Source organism: Mustelus asterias, chromosome 1 (assembly GCF_964213995.1).
Source record: "Mustelus asterias chromosome 1, sMusAst1.hap1.1, whole genome shotgun sequence".
NCBI lineage: Eukaryota > Metazoa > Chordata > Chondrichthyes > Carcharhiniformes > Triakidae > Mustelus > Mustelus asterias.
Genome location: NC_135801.1, coordinates 151,931,689 through 151,954,873, shown reverse-complemented (window position 1 = coordinate 151,954,873; position 23,185 = coordinate 151,931,689). Strand labels below are relative to the sequence as shown.

At 39.9% G+C, this 23,185-nt stretch overlaps 1 protein-coding gene across 2 annotated transcripts in view; it reads right to left on the bottom strand.

The window, feature by feature from the left end:
• Positions 1-1,872: 1,872 nt before the first annotated feature.
• fam219aa (family with sequence similarity 219 member Aa) overlaps positions 1,873-23,185 on the bottom strand; it is a 62,326-nt gene continuing 41,013 nt past the window's right edge. Inside the window, exons 3-6 of one of the 2 annotated variants that reach the window (XM_078220642.1) lie at positions 19,756-19,858; positions 10,399-10,479; positions 6,458-6,512; positions 1,873-3,810 (exon numbers count right to left, since the gene is read on the bottom strand). In XM_078220642.1, coding sequence (XP_078076768.1) covers positions 3,658-3,810; positions 6,458-6,512; positions 10,399-10,479; positions 19,756-19,858 — 392 coding nt within the window. In that variant the 3' untranslated portion in view covers positions 1,873-3,657. Of the gene's footprint in view, positions 3,814-6,457; positions 6,513-10,398; positions 10,480-19,755; positions 19,859-23,185 lie in introns of both variants that reach the window. The other variant, XM_078220633.1, reaches the window with a different exon arrangement.

The following is a 23,185-nucleotide window of genomic DNA, read 5'->3' as shown; positions in this document are numbered from 1 at the left end:
AGCATGTCTCCTAAGACCTGCCTATGGTGGATATGGGGGAGTTGACATGGAGGGTGTAAGAGCCAAGGGTGGTGGGATCAGCATGAGTTGGCATGGTATGAGACACCACTGGGACAAGTAGAGTCATGAGTTGGCATAGATTGGGCATTAAGGTTCGAGGATTATAGGGCCTAAAACATAAGCAAACTAGAACCAAGTCCCACTTTTAAACAGTTTGCCTTGGCAATTGGCAGCCTGTGGTCACCTTCGATCTACGTCCTGGGCTCGGGGCCTAACTCTATTCTGGATCCGGCCCTTTTCCCGGACCAGAGATCCTAAGGTGGGTGTGGCAAGTCTGGAAATTTCCTGACTTGAGCTACCTGTCTTGAAAGTGAAAATACGGGTCAGCGATGGGAAAAAGCTTGTTCAGCCTGAAACATTAGCCAAGGAGGTGGAATTGATGGTGATGGTGTGCAATTTGTGCCAGGGGTCAAAGACAATGCTTTCATTTATTTTGGCAGTTCTAGTTTAACTAGAATAGTGCCTCATCTAAGACCAGATATCAGACAAGCAGCCAGACAACACAGTGGGAATTCACATTACTTAAGCATAGCAAAGGTTAGGAGAATGTTGCTTTGGAATAAAAGCTGAGGGAATTAGTTAAAAGTTTTGAGGGGAACATGGTATTAAAAGGCAGCATGGATAGGAAGTTAGATAAAGTGCAGAAAAAGTTATTTTTAAAAAAAATGAAGTCTGTACCAGAAAGTGATGAAACAGCGGCCATAATAACTTTTTCAAAGAAAGAAAAATAGATATGGAAAGGTATCGAGAATGGCAGGGAAATAAGATTTACATCAAATAGCACCTCCTGAGAGTTGGCACGAGCTACAGATTATCACAAGAACATGAAATGCTTCACTGCAACTGGCTATTGGGATTGAGACCTATATATTAAAAGGAATTGGAGGATAAAACAGGACATGAAAGAAGGGCAAGGAAATGGGTTTAGATTAAAAAACCTTAGCCAAATGCCTCTTTCTAAGCTATAATTTTTATGAATTGAAATAGAAAAATAGGTAGCTTTAAGACAAGGCCTCTAATTAATGCAAAAACATTGACATGCGTTTTCTTATTCAGATGCTAGATTTGTACATCGTCAGACTTTTCTGTTTTATTCCAGATTTCCAATATTTAGTTTTGATTTTTAAATGCAGAGAATTGAGAACATTTCTAGAAGCTGATGTTAACTTGAATTGGTCCAAATAAGGTTGGTTAAATAGGCAAGAAGCACCTCAAACATTTTAATATTTCAATAAGGTCGCAAGACAAGACAAAAATCCGACACATGGTGAACATTTTTGTATTATGATCGTAGTGCAACAGTTTCACATGTATTGGAATAGGGTATTTTGTTAACTGGAAGCTTTAACAAAGAGCAGCATCAACCTGGAAGGCAAAGACTGAGTAATTCAGACAAGTCACTTTGTTTGCGTGGAGTGTTAGCGCAGGACACGTGCATACCAGAACATACACAATACAACATTGTAATATTGAAACAACAATTAGCAATAATTAATTTCTCAGAAAGATCGTGAAAGAGGGGTGGGAGTAAGAGGTCATTAATAACTTCTGCTCTGGATTTATTGATGCTTTGGTAGCAACCCACTGAGCATATAATTGACTCCTTTAATTACACAACTTGAATTGAGTCTTGCACCAGCAAATTTTTAGTTCGATGTCAAAAATTCTTCACTTTAGTGTTATCACAAACTCAGACTTCTTATTCATACTAATACGCGCCAAAGCTGGGTAGAAATACATTACTGTTCTCTTAATTTTTGACCACAGGCGCCATATGGATAAAATATATTAATGCCTAATTTTTCTTTACAAATACATATACATACATACATATATAAACTAAAGTAAACAACAACCATGAGCTTTTAAACCAGACAGCAAGTTATTTAGACTAGATTCCCTGATCAAATATTTATGAATCTGTTATTCTGATTGAAATATTTGCACTGAAATATGATATTTAATTGGCTGAATTAAGAATTTTCACTCATTATGCTTCTGGCTCAAATATGCTGTTCAAGGTGACCATGTAATTTTTGCGATAGCAGTATTAGGTCATCTCTGAAGGGTCAGATTTGAATCTGTTATTATTTATATTTGTACTTTTCTAACAATTGGCTTGGTTATTTGATAGGCTTCAGTGTTTTGGAAGGTGTATATGGAATGAAAGATGGATTATGAAATGTGTGGAAACCTTTTTTTAACCAAGTAAATCAGCCAAGTTACACTTCCACATCCCATTAAATTGTCTGGAACTTTGACCCCCCTCCCTACTTAATGAGGACCTCTAGTGACAGCATACAGGGAGAATTTAAAATAACAATTTCTACTCAATTGGCACATTTTATAATGATTAGAACTTAATTGGACAATGCATGCATTGATTTTTACCAATTAAAAATGAAATGTGTAGTGCTGAGAATGACCAGAACACAGACTTCAACCAAGTTTCCTTGAGTTAAACTTCCTAAAATTTGAAGACAAATTAAATGAATTTTAAATATTGCCATATTATAGCTACAACTATCCCTATAATTTTAGCAATTGCTAAATGCTTCAAGTGCAGGACAGTAAATACACATTTCAGCCCCATTTCACAGGTGCTGTCCATACAACACCCTTCTTGCACCTCTGCCCATTTCTGATGCCAAACTTGAAATGAATTGTTCACTTGTACCATGGTTTTCATTTTGCCAATTCTCCTACATTCCTTTAACTGAGAAAGCACACATTAACCACCTTTAGGGAGAGTTATACACAACCTCCCTTCCTCACAAACAAATGGAACACCAACCTGCCCACAAAAAAACCCGACAAAGTTTTTATATTCCCATGATTTCTTTCTAAAACAAAAAAGACCAAACAAAAAATATTTTTCCTTTTTCAAAATAAAATTTCAAGGGGGGAAAGTAACCTTGAATATGAGACCCTGTGTTTACAAGAATAGTCCAAAACTTGTGAACAGCACAACAGTACGAAGTGTACTTTGGCTTCACTCAGAGTGATATGTAAAATCAAAAGGTTGATATGTAAAATCTTTAACAAAAAGCTATGCTAGAGTTATCAAATTCTGAATGGTAATGAAGTTAGAAACCTCTAACAAATTATTAACCTGATATACATTAGAAAGACAATGAGATTTTCATGCTTTAAAACCTCAACCACTTTTAGGTCAAATATCATTGTCTCTAAATGCAATAGTAAACATGTATATAAAGATAAACTAGTACCCTTCAAATACAAACAGCCAAATATTGGTAGACAGAAAAACTGCTGGATTTTGCTTTCAGCACATGATAGAGGAGCTTTGAATCATGCCCGAAGTAGTATTCCATTTCGTCCCTTCCCCCCCACCCCACCCCAAAAAGCAGATGGGGAAAAAAATAATCAGGATTACACAATACAACCACTGCTAAGCAGTAGGATTAATTGTCACCTTCTATCACACACAAATTCAGCACTGCATTCACATCCACTTATGAATGCCACAATGATGGTCTGCTTTTTTTTTGAAACACGGACACTAAGTGCATGTCCTACCATAGGAGGAAGCAATGGCTGTTAGTTTTACAATTACAGTGGAAAGCGTCAGTCACATTATTGAACATTGCAAGTGGTGGAGGTGGCCTGGCAACACATGCAGGTGGGATTTACTGATTTGGGGGGAATAAGATCCAGGTCTTCATCATCTGGAATTTCATCTAACCGATAGCCATCCTTCAAGAGCTGGATATTCAAATCTTGATTAATCTGCTATAAAGAGAAAAAATGTCAGTAGCTCAGGTGGGATTTTCTTGGTCATGTGGAAATGCTATTGTTAACACCTTGTAGCATCGTCAGATAAAAACAAGAAAAAAAATGGATCAGGATGCTAACTTTTTTCCCCAAATCTTCCAAGTTAATTTGCAAAAAAAGTAATTTTTCTAACAGCTTAGATTTATTCAAAACATCTATTTCACATCAGGAAAAGCAAGCAATGCTCACAAAATATCTTCTATATTCACAATACTTAAAAAAGATTAATGGGAGAACAGGGTAATAATCTGCAAATTAAGCTCTCTTAAAGATGCGGGTGGCAGATTAAAAAGGTTGCTTTAAGTGGAGAAAGGAGGACTTCCACAATAAGGTGGTGTGATCTGATAGCGGAGTACAAAACGTTACACCTACATATCAATATCTACCCACAAACTGAAACCATGTCTGTGGTGGTGGGAAGTTCAGAATTTTATAGGAAGACCTGTAAGGTCAGTTTACCTTTCCCTACTGCAGAGGTTTTCAAACAGGGCACCCTGCAGATGCAATGTTTTACTGTAAATCATGATCACAATGCAGGTCACACTTGTTTGGATCTTTAGAACATTTAACTTTTAACAAGAAAATTAGGACGACAATGATCTTTTGTACAACTCATCTTATAACAGAGGCCATTCAGTTCATTGCGCCTCAAAGCTCAGTGAGAGAATTATCAATTAGTTTCAATTTCCTGCTCTTTTTCCACTATCCTACAATTCTCTCACTTTCAAGTATCTATCCAATACCCCTTTGAAAGTTAATGAATTTTCTCTCATTTCGCTGTGATGGAACATAACCTAACGCTGCATTTTTATAAACATATATCCTTATTGCTATTTCTTAACTTTAAACTCTTGGTGGAACCAAGTCCATTAAGATGGCTGACACACTGAGCTGTGGTCTACGAGTCACCAGAACAAAATAAACCACTTTGTAGGTTCGGAAATGTCACACCTCATTATTTCTGAGGAGCGACTAACAGACCAGCTGGGGACTGCAAAGCCAACTTCAAACAGACCTATATGAAGGCCATCTGTATTTGATAGACCAGCGGAGAAAGTGCAGCTTTGGAGACAATGACTTCACAAACATCAGACCCTGAACAATAGTACCTTTTTCAACAGTGGTTGAAATATCAGTTTGGAACACAGACAACATCCAAACACTAGATAAACTGTTTTGTAAAAATATTGTGGAGGGAAGGTCATATGACCTAAAACTCTGGCTTGATGAACAGGTTAATACGATCACCTCTGCTGAAAGTTTTGCATAAAATAATCCTCAACTCACCTCTAGTTCCTTTGCCGATTATTTTAAAATCTATGTCCTCTGGTTAGCAACCATTCTATCATGGGAATCAATTTATCCTATTCTGCTGTGGGCATGAACTTGTGTCAAATATCTTTTGAAACATCAAGTGCACTGTCATAGCACTTTGCATATTCAACTTGGGATGCTACATTTTCAAAGGAGTTTAGAAGGTTGGTTAGACATGACCTTTCCTTTCTGGTGGTTTTCATTAATTACATTGATATTTTGGATACTAGAAATTAGTCCAGTTAATCGATTTTATTATTTCACATGGAGCAGAGTTGAGACTGATGGTGTCAAATATTCTTTAACGTACAAGGAGCCTCAGTGGTCTGTTTCCATCCTACTGGTATCTCCAGATTCATTGGCTAACAGGTTGTCAGATGTTTGTAAATCTAGTTTATTTTAGCACTCATGTTTCAAGTCCTCAGCCTGTTTAGGACGTCCATGTAATTTATATTGAAGTTGTTGAATTTGTTTGGTTTTGATATTGAGCCAGAGCAAGACCTCAGAGCACTGGATGCTGATCAGCAGACTATTGCTCTGATTGGTCCATTTCATTTCTCCAATTATTTTTAAATATTGCATGTTTACCAGTTACGCGGTGGCTGCCAGCTTTGTGGTCCACAGGTCCCAGTTTGGGATCCCCTGCAGAAATGCATTTTTATTAGAAGCTCTTTGGGATATGCGGAACATGTGATAAGCACATAAATGCAAGTTCCTTATTTTACTTTGTGCTTGGTGCTTGTTTTTTTTTCTTCATTCTTCCAGGTACTCCGTGATGTCAAGGAAAGCAGATTGGGACAGCATTTGTTGAAGATGCAGTCAGACCTTCAACTCCCAGGTGTTGATGTGTTATATTTATCAATAAATGTGTTAAGTCATGTGAAAATGCCTTTGCTGCAATCTCCTGACACTGGGGGCAGCAGAACAACAGTGGTTGCAAAGCTCGTTGCAGCTGGTGCTATGGGAGTTGTCTGATGAGTTGAGTAACGGCCCACCGGTGTCAAACCACAGATGGGGGATCAGTTGTACACACAAACATACGAAGTGAGACTGAGCAGCACAAATCAAAATAAATGTAAAAAGCTTCTAAGCAAACTGATGGCAATGGATCAGACAATAGTAGGGATTATACAAGTTTTAGACACTAAGAACATTGTAAAAGACAAAATCAAAGATCCAACTGTTAAATACATTTACTTGAAATCCAACAGCACTGGTACCTACTCATTTTCATCAACGTTTTCCTTTCTTCTGGCTACATCAACTGTCATCTGTACAAATAACTCACCTCAGCTGAAGAATAACCAGACGAAGAGTACCTTGACATGTCAAAATCATCATCACTGCAAGGAAATAGAAACAAGTTTCACTTTTCAATAACAATTGCAGGTCTTCAGAGGCCTCTCTACAATATTTGTGTTCTTCTATAGATAAAATGCCATGCAGGATTTTATCTTTAAAGTAACAGGTAATTAGAACAAAGAAAATTACAGCAAAGGAACAGGCCCTTCGACCCTCCAAGCCTACACCGACCATGCTGCCCTACTAAACTAAATAGTTGGAGATCAGTTTAATTTTGTAGAAGTAATTACATTTTTTAGAAAACAGATGCATGACTTACAATGGCAAGATAGCATCTTCAGTGACAAAACAGGTTTTACAAAGAATTTGATTTCATAAAAGCAGCTGAGTAAGGCTAACTTTTATATTATATTTTGTAGAGAAAATAGAGTACCACTCAAAATATTGCAGTGGCCTTTTAAAATTTTACCTATTAAAAACATGCCTTGGCTTGCATCCCCTGCAGAGAAAATCTGTCCAGTTAGAATTAAAATTTGTAGTTGAAGCAATAAAATTTTCATGGGTATAACTATAAATGTCTATAAAGTTAAACCTATACAATTTTAGAAAAGGTAGTGTGTTAGGAACATTGTTTTATCACCAATGGAAGGATTAGACATTTTTATTAGAGTTGCTACCATGGTAGTCACCTGAGCAGTCAGAGAAGGATTAATCAGCTCTGATGGTGTGATATGGCAAACATCACAATGATGTTGGAGTGTTTTTTTCAATTAAAACAAAACTCCTTCCAATTTTATGCTCCAAAACAATATTCACAAAACATTTCAAATCTAATGGTTCCCTCCCACAGTCCAAAAGACATGCTGGTTAAGTGCACTGGCCATGCTAAATTCCCTTTCAGTGTAGTTGAACAGTGTGGCGACTACGGGATTTTCACAGTAACTTCATTGCAGTGTAGGCTTCCTTGAAACACAATAATAAACTTTTAAAAATAATTAGATATGCTGGAATGGAAAGCAAGCAATGGGTAGCTACCATTTACTTTACTAGACCAGATGCATAAGTACTGTGGCTACAACAGCAAGACAGACAGGCATTCTGTGATATGCAACTTTGACTTCCAGAACCTTTCCACCATTTATGGTGCAGTCAGGAATGTGATTAAATACTTTCCATTTGCCTGGATGAGCGAGTTTCCAATAACTTCAAAATTCAACGCTATCGAGGACAATACAGCCCAATTGTAGGCAACTCTTCCACTACCTCAAATATTTATTCCCTCCACACCATGGCTCCAGTGTGTACTATCTACAGGATGCTCTGCTGCAACTTGCCCAAATTCCTTCTCAACGACAGCTCCCAAACCTGCGACTTTAACTGCCGACAAGAACAGGTGAATGTGAACATCACCACTTCAGAGTTCCTTTCCAAACCCCACACCATCCTGACTTGGAAAAGTAGAAACCTGAATGTACAGAGTCAAACAGGTAGATGCAAGATGGGACATTGGTTTTGAATGCAACCTTACACATAAGAACCTTTGAAAGGAGAAAGAAAGCAGTGGAGTGACAATTAGTAAGGATAGTGGGATTGAGAGCGGGTATTTTTTTGGAGAAGGTAGTGATAAGAGTTTTGAAAAGGAAATGCCCAAGGAGAAGGAACTATTTACAAGATCTGCTGGTATGGGGGTGAGGTAGGGCAGTTGGATAGAGAGGAATTCTATAGGAATGAGGTTGAAGAAAGCAGGTGGGTCTTATGGATTAGATGAGTTGAGAGAATGGAGAAAGATGAGTAAGAAAATAGGATTCAAGCAAGATGTAGTTCAGTAATGAAAGGAGGCAGAAAGAAGCTGAACTAACAATTCCCAGCATGGAGGCAAAAAAATTCATGAACTTCTTGTGGAGGGGGTAGGTCACAAGCGTTTAAGGAAATGGTTGGTAGCAATAAATGAGGCCATGATTATCTTTGTCCATAGGATGATCCTACAGTAGTGGATGATTTTTGCAAGGAAAGCAAAGTCCAATAGAATTTGACATGGTTGAGTCAGATTTGGTGATGAATGACTCTGTTCTTAACTTTATCACAGGATCTCCAAGTTTACTTCAAAGTCATGCACCATCCCAAATTGAATATACATTGTTGTTAGAAACACCCTAACCAACAGCACTGTGGGAGCTCCTTCACTACACAGGCTGCATCGGATTAATGATGTGGAGATGCCGGCGTTGGACTGGGGTGGGCACAGTAAGAAGTCTCACACCAACAGGTTTATTTGGTATCACAAGCTTTTGGAGTGCTGCTCCTTCATCAGGTGAGTGGAGAGTTGGGTTCACAAACACAGGATAGATAGACAGAGACTCAATTGCAAGATAATGGTTGGAATGAGAGTTTTTACAGGTAATCAAGTCTCTACAGGTACAGACAGTGCGAGTGGAGAGGGGATAATGACAAGTTAAAGAGTTGCGAATTGTCTCGAGCCAGGACAGTTAGTAGAATTTTGCAAGGCCAGGCCAAATGGTGGGGGCATGAACCCAAGATCCCAGTTGAGGCCGCCCTCATGCGTTATGGAACTTGGTTATCAGTTTCTGCTCAGCTATTCTGTGTTGTCGTGTGTCTTGAAGGCCGCCCTGGAGAACACTCATCCGAAGATGAGGTTGAATGCCCTTGACTGAAGTGTTCCCCAACCAGAAGGGAACACTCCTGTCTGGCGATCATCATGCGGTGTTCATTCATTGTCATAGTGTCTCCATAGTCTTACCGATGTACCTCAGGACATCCTTTCCTGCAATGTATCAGGTAGACAACGTTGGCCGAGTTGCACAAGTATGTACCATGTACTTGGTGGATGGTGTTCTCACGTGTCGATGATCCAGCATATCTTGCAGAGGTTGCTGTGGCACGGTTGTGTGTTCTCCTGAAGGCTGGGTAATTTGCTGCAAACAATGGTCTGTTTGCGTGTTTGTTTGAAGGCAAGTAGTGGGGGCGGCCTTGGCGAGATGCCCGTCTTCATGATGACATGTTGAAGGCTCCGAAGGTGGTGTTGCAGTTTTTCCGCTCTGGGGAAGTACTGGACGAGGAAGGGTACTCTGTCGGTCGTGTCCTGCATTTGTCTTCTGAGGAGGTCGGTGCAGGTTTTTGCTGCGGCAAGTCGGAACTGTCAATCGATGAGTCGAGCGCCATAGCCCGTCCTTCTGAGGGCGATGAACAGATAGCACGCAACAATCACCAGGCAGGAGTGTTCCCTTTCCATCGGGGAACACTTCAGCAGTCAAGGCATTCAGCCTCTGATCTTCGGGTCAATGTTCTCCGAGGCGGCCTTCAAGACACACGACAACACAGAATTTATGGCCTCAACTGGGATCTTGGATTCATGTCACACTATGTGTAACCCCCCGCACCCCCCCCACAACTGGCCTGGGCATGCAAAATCCTACTAACTGTCCTGGCTTGAGACAGATCACACCTCTTTAACCTGAGTATCTCGCTCTCCACTCACATTGTCTGTACCTGTAAAGACTTGATCTTAAGACTCGCATTCCAACCATTATCCTGCAATTGAGCCTCTGTCTATATATGCCGTGTTTGTGAACCCAACTCTCCACTCACCTAATGAAGGGCGCGCTTCGAAAGCTCGTGTAACCAAATAAACTTGTTCGACTTTAACCTGGTGTTGTGAGACTTCTTACTGCATTGGATTAAAGCAGTGGTCTATGACTATCTCAAGTATAGCTGGGGTTAGACAAATAAATACTGGCCTTATCAGCGCGACTTAACAAGAATTAAAGGTACAGCAATTCAGTAAAATCAGAGAAACGTCTGTCCAGTGAAAATTTACTTTTGCGGATGTCAAAGACCTTTGCACTGAAGTTGATTTTTTAAAAATTATTTCTTCAAATTTAAGAAAAAACAATTGGTGAAAGAACATACCTGTCGGTATCCAGCGCAACCAAAGGTTTTTCATCTGGGCTTTGATCTAGGGAGGAATATCCTTTGTTTGGTACAACCAGCCTGCCAAAAGATTATTACAAATTAGAATCTAACTTATTCTTGAACACTTTGTCAAACTCGTTTTTCCAATAGTAAATGTCAAGGTCCCACATGGGAGACTGACTGAGAAATCAGGGAAACTTGGCAAGATAAATAAGAAACTGGCTTAATAATAAGACATAGAGGGCAACTTTCTTAAAAAGCTTCTAAGTGTTGAATTCACAGGAAAACTGGAGTAATTCATGCTGTTTTTTCCCAGTGGGAGTTCACACTAGAATCTCCCATACTTCATGCAATGCAGGGACCACCAGTGTGAATATTAAATTTCAGGGGAAGGGGCTATTCCCACCTGGGAGGCTGAAACCAGCAGGCCTCTGTGCATGCGCAAATTGCCCTGAACGGTCAGCCTCCCATTTTCTGGCCAGCTCAATCAGCCCAGGACACCCACAGTGCCCCCCAACTCCGATTGGGCCCCACCCTCACCCCAATCTCCAGCCCCACCCACCCTCAGCAGTGCCAAAGCCCCCCAACACCCCCTTGCAGGCAGACACCTCCCCCAGTTGACCCCGATGGGCAGTGCCAAGGTGCCCCTTGGGCATGGGCACTTTAGTCTTTCGGCTGTGCCAGGGCATAGGTTGGCACTGCCAGGGTGCCCATGCCTAGGGGGCACACACCACCCACCACTCAACTCTCTGGGGGCCTCCGATTGCCCTCCCTTCACTGCAGCGGGGTCAGGCCGATAGCTCCCTGAAAGTGGGGAGCGACTGTAACCCCCGCTAGAGTAAAATACTCTAGCGCGGTGGGAGGGGCTAGTGTGCCCAGAGAACTCAGTCCGGGGCCCGCTAATCATATTAAAATGACATTAAAAATAGATGTAAATTACTTAGTGTTCCCGCTGGCTTCCAACACAGACCTGACGGCACCAGAAATCCGACGCTGGGAGATGCGTGTGAAGCGGGAACATGCACAAATCCCGTGGCGGGGTGGGAGAATTGCCCCCAAAGGGTAATGGTAGAAGGCTGTTTGAGTGACTGTTGGCTAGTGACTACTGGTTTACCGCAAGGATCAGCACTCAAACCCTTGTTGTTTGTTGTATACATAAATGAAATACATGAAAATGTGGGGGGGGGGGGGGATGTTAAGCAAGTTTGCAGGTGACATCAAGATTGGTAATAGTTAAGATGCTTGATAATTGATGCTTGCAGGTTACAGGAAGTTATAGCTGGGTTGGTCAGAAGGGCAGAGCAGTGGCAGATGGTATTTAACCCTAATAAATGTGAGGTGGTGCATTTTGGAAGAAGAAACAAGACAAGGGAGTATTTAATGAACGGCAGGACACAGGGAAGCTCAGGGAAACAGATGGATCTTGGGGTACTTATTTCCTGAAGGCAGCAGAACAGGTGAATAGGAAAGTTAAAAAGGCGTATGAGACATTTGTTTTCATCAGTCGTGGTATAGAGTACAAGAGCTAGGAGGTAATGTTGGAGTTGTACAGAGCATTGGGTAGGCCGCAGCTAAAGTACTGTATGCATTTCTGGCCATCTCACTATAGAAAGGATGTGATTGCACTAGAAGGGATACAGAGGAGGTTCACCAAGATGTTGGCTGGAATGGAATGGAATGGAGCTATAAGGAGAGTCTAAACAGACTTGGAATGTTTTCTTTAGAGCAGAGAAGGCTAAGGGGGGACATTATTGAGAAGTACAAGATTATGAGGGGTATGGACAGGGTGAGGACAGAGCAGCTGTTGCTCTTGGTTGAGGGGTCAATCACGAGGGGCATAGTTTTAGGGTAAGGGGCAGAAGATTAAGAGAGGATTTAAGAAAACCTCTAACTCGCTCAGAGGGTGGTGGGAATCTGGAATGCACAGCCTGGGATGGTAGCTGAGGCCGGAACCTTACAACTGTTAAAAAAAAATTTGGCTGAGCACTTGCAATATCATACCTTTCAAACATATGGGACAAGTGCAGGAAAATGGGATTAGCCCGACTTTAGTAGTTGTCAGTGCAGACTTGATGGGCCAAAGGGCCTTTTCTGCATTGTATGACTCTGACTCTACGTCTCCACATACATCAAATTGCACACTCATGCACCAATTTCCAGTCCTCAATTACAATCGTTTTTGATTTTATTGCAAAGCCATTGCATATTAAAGAAATAAACAAAGCATTTGATCGGTGACTTGTGTCACATAAAGCATGTTTATGGTTATAATGCTTGAAATGGGTCTGATTGTTGCTATATACCACAAATATTAATTTAATCGATAGCAACCATAAAAACTAGATCATACGTTAACCACTAAAACCATGATTTGGCGTAGATACTTTGATTATACTATATAAACTGTACATTGAATATAATTTTGTAGTATAAGGATGCAACATTGCTTCAATAACTTGATTGCCCAAAGAACATTTAAACTAGACTTTTCTTACCAGACCTGCTCTTGCAAACTCGTTTTTCAATTTTAGTGTTAGTGCGTTTGCTACATTTTGCTATCCATTACCTCTGCCGCATTCTCCACTTGGCTCATGTTCTGTGGGTAACTCCTTTTCAAAATGTGTTTTTTTTAAACTCTTTAAAACACCTTTTCAAAAAACAGTTCAAAGAGGCAGGGAAATTCAAAACAGGCAAAGACAATTCAATCCATCAAGTTTGTTCCAGCCCGAGTCCATGTATGGATTATTCCTGTATATGTTTTGCCCGCATCAGTGACTGATCCTTTAGCAACTGTACTTCATCAACCTCCCTGAAAATCTTCAAGCAGCCCTCAATCTTTTTTTGGAACAGATATTGATTTGGCTTCTTAAACAATGGAGTTAACTGGAATTGACTCAACTACTCTGAGGATTTTGTTCCATGTATCATTGTCCTGTAGGAAAATAAAGTTTTGATTCCCTAATAGCTAACCTTACTTAAGGCATCTATTGTATAGTGTCCTCTAGTTTTTTTTTGTTGCTGATTGTCCGAGTATCTTATTTAATCTCATATAAATCATTGATTTGTGCCATATTTTCTCAGGTTATTTTTCTCCTGAATAAATAAATTTAACTCAAACATTTTAGCCTAATTCATACTTTAAAACATGGAACTGTATTTTGAGAATTCCATATTCTTTGAGGTAATCAGAATTGATGGCCTTTTACTATCACTGCAGAATAGATCCATGTGAAACACCACATATAATTTTTTCCAAGACTGGTATAATATGCCAAGCTCTATTACTGTTACAAATTTGGGTCTATTTCAGGTAAATACATTTTTGGGTTCAGCAGGGCCAGTCACCCGAGCATCTTCCATTCATGGGAGTGGGCTCACATTGTTCTCACTCAATTATACAGTAGCATGGATCCAGGAGTGTAACAATTTCCCCCTGTGCTCTGAACAGATCATCTGTAGATTTGGCTGGTGTATTTCTACAAATGCTTGTTCTACTTTTGGAGAGATTGGCGATTTGATGCTGGAATGAAATATTAAGTTGCTGTGCATGTGAAACTGTCACCCAATTAAACTTGTCTTTGAGTATTAAACAAAGTAATGAACATGCTATGTTCAGTTGGTTGCCTCACTGATCCTCTGCCCATTTCCCGACAACTCAGGACACAACTTCCTCACCCCAGAGTTTCTGGGACTAACTGGATTACTCCAGAGTCTGTATAGACTTGATATCAATAGGCTTTTTCCGATGCTGTCATAACTGTAACTGTGTGATATTTAGGACAGAGGTGAGGAGACATTTCTTCACCCAGAGTGGTAAGCCTGTGGAATTCATTACCACAGGAAGTAATTGATGCCAAAACATTGAATGTATTCAAAGAGCAGTTGGATATAGCACTTGGGGGCGAATGGGATCAAAGGTTATGGAGGAAAAAGCAGGATTAGGCTATTGATTTGGATGATCAACCATGATCGTAATGAATGGCAGAGCAGGCTCGAAGGATCAAATGGCCTCCTCCTGCTCCTATCTTCAATGTTTCTACAATTAATGACCAGCTGATTGCATCTTATAGACAAATCTTAAAGTTCCAAGACAACATACTATGTGACTAAAAAATTAAACTATTTCTTGTCATGCCTGCAACCTTTGACAGTGTTGATCCATCATCATCCTCCGACACCTCTACACTGTCATTCAGCTGCATGGAACTGGACTCATTCTTTTTAATTAGATGAGAATGGAGACAGTATCATTTGCAATGGCTTCTATTCTTATACCCACACCAATACCTCTGGTGTCCCCCAAGGGTACATTCTTAATCTCCTCCTATTTCTCATCTACAAGCTGCCTCTCAGCAACAAGTTTTACTTTTCACATGTACACCGATAACAACCAGCTCTGGTTCATCACCACCTCTCAGCTCTCCCACTTGTGCTAAATCAGACTGCTGGTCCGATATTCAGTACTGGTTGGCAGAAATTTCCTCCAATTAAATATTGGAAATCCCAAAGACAGCAGCACAGTGGTCAACACTGTTGCCTCACAGCGCCAGGGAGCTAGGTTTGATTCCAGCCTTGGATGACTGTGTGGAGTTTGAACATTCACCCCATGTTTGTGTGGGTTTCCTCTAGGTGCTCCGGTTTCCTCCCACAGTCCAAAGGTATGTAGGTTAGGTAGATTAGCCATAGCAAATGCGTGGGGTTACGGAGATAGGGTGAGGGAGTGTGCCTGGGTAAGATGTTCTTTCAGGGAGTCGGTGAAGACTTCTGCACTGTAGGGATTCTATGGCAAGGCATTGCTTTTGATTCCCAGTTGAATGCCATTTCCTAATTGTTTACTCAATCCCTCTCCCTGGTAGCCGTATGAGGCTAAATCAGTCTATCTACAAACTTGGTGTTATTTTGGATTTTGTGTTGAAACTCTGACCATATATCAGTGCCATCAGTAAGATCATTTACTTCAAATTCCACATCATCACCTAACTCTGCTTCTCACCTAGTCTACACGTGACTTCAGATCTACAGCAATGTGTGTGATTGTCTGAAATTGCCCAGCAGGTTGTTCAATTCAATGGCAGGCATGGTAAACTTCTGTGCCGTGTGGACTCACCGAAAGTACATACATACACGCAAAATAAAAGTTGGCCAATTTCGGCCCCCAGGCCTGCTCTACCAATCAATATTATGGATTATCTGATTGTGTTGAATTCCACAAACCCATCTACCCAGATAACCTTTCATTTCCTTGGCTAACAATAATCTACCTCTCCCTTAAAAATATTCAGTTTTTTCTTCTGAGGCAGTGTTCCAAAGTCCCACAAACCTCAAAATATTTCTCCTCGTCTGCGCTATAAGGGTGACCCCTAATTTTAAAACAGTGCCCGCTAGTTCTAGACTCCCCCACAAGAGGAACTATTCATTCCAAGTCCATCTTTTCAAGACAATTCAGGATTTTATATACTTCATTCAAGTCACCCCCATACAGAAAACAAGCCCAGCCGTGTCCAACATATCCTCATAAGACAACTCACTCATTCCAGTTATCAATCTGGTAAAACTTCTTTGAATGACCTCCAAGGCATTTGCATTCTTCTTTAAATAGAGACCAAAACTATACACACTATTCGAGATGCAGTCCCACCAATGCCCTGTATAACTGAAGCACATCACCCTTACATTGATGTTCAATTCTTTGTGGAATAAAGGATAGCATTCCATTCATCTTTTTGATTACGTACTCTACTTGCATGCTAACTTTGACACTCATGCACGTGAACACCTAGATCCCTCTGCACATCAGAATTCTGCAATCATTCTCTGTTTAAGTAATACTCTGCTTTTTTATTTTTTGCCAAAGTGAACAACTTAACACTTATCCGCATGATACTTCATCTGCCTGATATTTGCACACTCACTCAACCTACTTATATCCATCCTTGTGTCTTCTTTACAACATTCTTTCGTACCTATGTTAGTGTTGTCTGCCAATTTAGCTGCCATGCTTTCACTCTCCTCACCCAAGTCATGGATGTAAATTGCAAACAGTTGAGGCCCAAGCATAGACCCCTGCAGGGCTGCCAATAAGACCAAGACCCAGTTATGCATAAACGGATTTCTGCCAGCCAGCCAATCTTCTATCCAAACTAATATGTTACCCCCACACCATGAGTTTTACTTTCCACGATAACCTTTGATGTGGCATCTTATCAAATGTTTTCTGGAAATCTGTCTGCAGGTTCCCCTCTACCTTCAATACATATTACTCCTTCAAATAATTCAAAAAATAGTGAAACATAATTTTCCTTTCACAGAATCATGCTGACCCTTCCTGTGTGTACAGCTATGACTTCCTTAAATGATGGGTTCTAACACCTTCCCCACAACAGATGTCAAGCTAACTGGCCTATATTTTGTGTCTCCTCCTCTTCTTGAATACTAGTAGTAGAGTAAGAACCAATTCCTACAGGGTGAAAGGATAGAGAAAAGAAACCAACACCTCCTTCCCCCAACAACCTATTCACCAAGCCTGGACTCAGTTTCCTCTGTTTGCCTTGGCTACACGAAAGGATCCTGAACTTGGAGTAAACTGAACTGGGATACAGTAGCCAGATTCAACCAAGCTATTTAACTGCTCAGCTCCTACAACTGAGAGTGAGTCTAAGCTGTACGAATGAATGAATTTAGCCTGCTTACACGGTACTTTCCAGTTACTGCCAATTATAAACTAGATTAGATCTTAATTAAGTAAAATTGCAGAAAAAACTGCTTTGTTCTTGGATTCAAACCCCTTGCAATAATGGGTGACACACTATTTGCCTTCCTAATTACTTGCTGTAACTGCATGTTAACTTTAGAACACCCAAATCTCTCTGAAGATCAACATAATAGTTTCTTGCTATTTAAAAAATATTCTTTTCCTATGTTTTCCACATAGTGAATAACCGCATTTCCCCACATTATACACCAGCAACTGCCAATTTCTTGCCCATGCAGTTAACCTACTTGCATCCATTTGCAGACTTGTTATACCATCCTCATTACTTTCCTCCCTAGCTTTGTCTCACCAGCAAACCTGAATACACCACTTAGTCCCTTTATCCAAATCTAAGTTATTAATATAGGTAGCAAATTGCCTCAACATCGATTCTTATGACTCCTCACTGGTAACAGCCTGCAAACATGAAAATGATATGTTCCTACTCTATTTTTTGACTTTATGACACTGGTGTCTAACACAAGCTCCCCCTCGTCATTGATTCCATCTTCTCCACATTCACTCGGGCTGAACCAGACCATTTTTAATATTTAATCCCAAACTAATTTTCAAACCCCATGCATATTTATCACTAAAATTGCCAACTTCCTCCTATTACCCCAGGAGTACAAGTCTACACTTGTTCCTTAAATCCCCATTTCATCTTCAGATTCCCAATGGCTTGTTTATCCTACCTCCACAAGCTCCTCCAACTTTATGATCCCTTTGCACATGATATTTTTCTGCTGCTAATCACATTCACTTCACTCCTTTCATGAAATGTGACAGCACTGTTACAAATGTGACGCCACTGTTTAAAAGAGGTAGACAAATGGTGGGTACTATCGGCCAGTTAGCTTAACTTCTATGATGTGGAGTTGCCAACGTTGGACTGGGGTAGGCACAGTAAGTAGTCTCACAACATCAGGTTAAAGTCCAACAGGTTTATTTGGTAGCACGAGCTTTCGGAGCACTGCTCCATCAGGTGAGTGTCAAAATTCGCAGATGGCACTAAGATGAGTGGCAGAGCAAAGTATGTAGAGGACGCTGAAAGTCTGCAAAGGGATACAGATAGTCTAATTGAGTGGGCAAGGATCTGCCAGATGGAGTACAAATGTTGGTAAATGTGAGGTCATCCATTTTGGTAGGAATAACAGCAAATGAACTATTATTTAAATAGTAAAAGATTGCAGCATGCTGCTGTGCAGAGGGACCTGGGTATCCTTGTGCATTAATCTCAAAAAGTTGGTATGCTGGTGCAGCAAGTAATTAAGAAGGCAAATGGAATTTTGTCCTTCATTACAAGAGGGATGAAGTTTAAAAACAGCGAGGTTATGTTGCAGCTGTGTAAAGTGCTGATGAGACCACACCTCGAGTAGTGTGTGCAGTTTTGGCCTCCTTACTTGAGAAAGGATATACTGGCACTGGAGGGGGTGCAGAGGAGATTCACTAGATTGATTCCGGAGTTGAGAGGGTTGGCTTATGAGGAGAGACTGAGTAGACTGGGGCTATACTCATTGGAATTCAGAAGAATGAGGGGAGATCTTATAGAAAGATATAAGATTATGAAAGGAATAGATAAGATAGAAGCAGGAAAGTTGTTTCCACTGGCAGGTGAAACTAGAACTAGAGACATGACCTCCAAATAAGGGGGAGTAGATTCAGGACTGAATTGAGGGTGAACTTCTTCACACAAAGGGTTGTGAATCTGTGGAATCCCCTGCCCAGTGAAGCAGTTGAGGCTACCCCATTGAATGTTTTTAAGGCAAGGATAGATAAATTTTTGAACAGTAAAGGAATTAAGGGTTATGGTGAGCAGGCGGATAAGTGGAGCCAAGTCCACAAAAAGATCAGCCATGATCATATTGAATGGTGGAGCATGCTTGAGGGGTCAGGTGGCCTACTCCTAGTTCTTATGTTAAATCAATGGGGCTACACCTTCAGCCATGTAGCTTTGGACACTCTCTGCTAACCTCTGCCCCATTTCGTTACCTTGAGAAATTCTCAAAATACAACTCTTCAAGCGTACTTTCTAGCCTATTTCCTCACACCTCTCTTCCTGGCTTATTCCTAAAAGCTATTTGTAAACAGAAACACAATTGTTATAGTGCAGGAGGCAGCCATTTGGCCCATTCTCCAAATGAGCATTATACCTTAGTGCCATTTCCCTGTAGCCCTGCACTTTTTTAATTCAAGTAATCATCTAGTGCCCTCTTGAATGCCTCAAATTGAACCCATCTCTACCACATCAGCAGGCAGGGGCAGCCATCCACACCTCAAGCTGTTATCCATGTTAAAGTTATACAAACGCAAGTTGCTTGGAACATGATGTTTGTACAGCACAAGAAAAGGTGCCTTCATCATGCCAATTGCTTACAGAAGTACCCAATTCTTTTAAAGTATATTAGTCCAAATATTTTTTCTTGCCTTCAGCCCAGTCCTTACATATAATTAATGAAATGGGCATTGGTGCGTGGTATCAGATTGTAGGATTACAGAGTATTCTGTAGAACCATAAAAGATCAGCATAGGATCTTCTATACTGGGACATTCTACAAACTATTGCTATTGTATTCAAGAATTAAATAAATCTAACTCTGTACCTTGTTCTTGCCATCACGTTGTTCTTTTTTGGCTGTTGATTGACAGGGCTTCCAACAGTGCCATTCTTCAGGGACCCCTTCCTGGCTAGTTCTCGTTGCTTCTCTGTAAACAGTCAAATTAAGTATTTATTCCCTAGATGGCATTCAGCATCAATGTATTTAATTTATCATAAATATTGGCTCTAAAACATTTCAAAAGCTCAAAATCACTATTTATGATTTGGTTAATACAAGAAATTACACTCAAATCAAGAATCTCATCTCAGGAAAAGAAAAATCAGGTATATTCTATAGGCTTGGGACAAGTTTTAGTGGGCAGCATTCTCTGTGTCCCTTGTTTCCCATTATATGCAATCCCCATTGCCGGGAAGCCCACAGTGGGGATTCACTTTCGGTAGGACCAGAAAGTTTTGCCAGTGGGAATCGCCGGAAAATTCCAGCCATAAAGTTAAATCTTATTGCTAGCATTAAAACTGAAGACAGAGCTTCAAGTACATCTAAATGATATTTTTTTATAAACATGAAGTACTTTTAATTAATATTCAAACTTTGGAAGTAAACAAAAGAGGTATTGCACCTGCAATATGTAATACCAATAGCCTGACTCAGCAAAATAGATAACAAAGGGTCATCTGGACTCGACATCAGCTCTTTTCTCTCCATACAGATGCTGCCAGACCTGCTGAGATTTTCCAGCATTTTCTTTTGGTTTCAGCAAAATATAACTTGGGTTTTAGTGAGCAGTCAGCACTAGAAAATAATTCTTTAACAAGTGGAAATGTATTCCTGCAAACCAGTTTTTAAAAAAACATGGTAGTGCTTCAGTAAATGATCAAGAGTAATGCAGTAGATTGGTGCATCACATTGTGGGGGCAACATAATATTAAAATACAAATTGCAGTCTACAATTTCCAATTACTTAAGCTTTGGTTACAAAAATCAGTATTTTCCTACAGGAAGTGAAGAAAAAGTTTGGAAAATTCCATTACCCTGAGGTTCAGGAGCAGCACTGACAAGTGTCAGGGATTACTTATCCTGACATCTTAGACAAGGAACTTAAGTCAGCCAGGTATCCATTTATATCAAGTTGCTTAAGGGACTCCAACCCAAGCTATGGATAGCAAGAATTTCCATAGGTATTTAAGAAGGAAAAAAGTAAAATGAGTGCAGATCCTTGAGTGTAAGAATGGGGAGTTAATTCTAGGTAAGGAAAAAGCAGATGAAATGAACAAATATTTTCTGTTCACTATAGAGGCTACACAAAACATTTGAGTAACAGTTGTAAATTAAGAGTTGGAAGGGAAAGGAATCTCAGTGAAATTACTATCACCAGAGGAGGAGTACAGCGCAAACTGATGGAACCATGAGCTAACAAGTTTCCAGTCCTGATGGACTTCACCCTAGGCTATTAAAAGGAGTGGCTAATGAGGTAGTAGGTGCATCAGTGTCAACTTTCCAAAATTAATTAGATTCTGCAAGAGGCTCCATCAGACTGGAACACAAAAAATATAAATTCTCTATTCAAGAAGGTAGAGAGGTAGTTAGCAGGAAACCACAGACAGGTTAGCTTGACATGTGTCATGGGAAGGTGATTAATCATTTTTAAAAAATTTATTTTTCTGCAAAATTACACAATTGATCATTTATCAGGTTGACTGGACTGGAATCTGGAATGAGAGCATTGTCTTATGAGGAAAGGTTAGACAGATGGCTTGCTTCCATGGAAGTTTGGAAGAGTGAGGGGTGACTAGATTTATGAATACAAGATCCAGAAGAAACTAAATAAAAGGCAACTGGAAGACAGTGAAAAAGGTGTAAAAACAAAACTGTTTTAAAAGTTATTTCTGAAATGGCTTTTTAACTTTTAAATCACAAAAAAACTAAGGAATGCAGTTGTGGTGTTGTGCCAAGAATGTTCAAATTAATAATCTGGCTGTGTACTAACACTAAAATAATGGGGGTGGTTGACATTTAGGAGCTGACAAATCTGTGTTCATCTGCTAACTTTAATAAAAGATATACAAGCAAAGAACAGTGGAATGCTGGAAGAAAGTACTAGTATGTTTTAATATTGCTCTAACCATTCCTTTCCCGTGAATCCAATTTTACTTCCGTGCTCATTTATTTGCTGTTATTGGGCTGAGATGTGAGCCAGCTAACAGTGAATAAGAGACTGCAATCTATGGATACATGTATTTTAGGCCATTTGAACTAAGAAAAGCACAATGTAGCTCAAATCAAAGCTAGGATTACAGCACTTACTCAGGAAATTCAAATGTTATGGGGTGGGCAATATCAGGATACCAGAAAATATACAATTACAGTTGCTTCTCAACTCATTCCCCACATCCTCAACATGGATTGGTTTGCAAATAGATCACTAAATGGTAGGCAAACATAGTTCCTAGTATCTGTCTACGCTTATCCGGTCCATTGATTGAAAAGCATATGGTCAAGTTCACAGATCACATAAATCAGAAACCAGAGTATTTAATTATCTTTTCGATTGCAAAATTTAGAATATTACATTTGTCTAGTTTTAGGTATTCATCAGCACCACAACAATCTTATCCAGGAAATTCACTTCCAATTGCAAAATTTGAAAACAATTTGTTAATTCTTCATAATTGTCATGTAATAGCAATGGTACTTTCCTTGAAACTCATACCCAATGATTTCTGAAACAAGATTTTGAGAATCAACATACAATTTAATGATTTTCCAAAATCAATAATCAGACAGACTGCTGCAGTCCCCTGGGTGTGAATCATTTATTGATTTCTCCAAGTATTGTCTCTAGTGCACTGAAAATGCTGTATTTCTTGTAATGTTAAATGGCTCTACATAGGATATCTGCAAGTTAGTTTGTTGAGATGCTGGCATCTACTTCTTTCACCTTTCTCATTTTACTTAGGGTTGCCACATATTGATGTATTTGTTTCGATTCCCCAAGGGGTAAATAGATTAATTCTCTATCATATATATTTTTGCCGTTCATTACAGTTAAGTTTTCTGTATGCATTGATACCAAGTTTAAAAAAACATTTGTATCCAGTCATATAATTTTGGGATGGAGAGAAAGTAATGAATGGAAGGGTCTATTTCCAGTTCCTCAACAATATCTGTACTGTAAACACTCTGGCACTGTTATTTAACCAAAAGGGTTCTGGAGTCTGGTAACATCCCCACATAAGTCTTGGTCCTAACTGCTTTGTTTTACTGGCAAAGCTGCACCACGCAGACTATCACATGGCAAAAATACAGAAATTAAGATGCAACTGGCTTGCACCACTTCTGGTGCACTGCAAAGTGAGAAGCTAAATACCCCATACTCCTTACTAAACCGATTGAAAATAGTAGTTTAGCATGACTTGTGTCCTCGCTATTGCTTAGACAGAAATAATGGCACTGGCCAGCAGCAAAAAATATT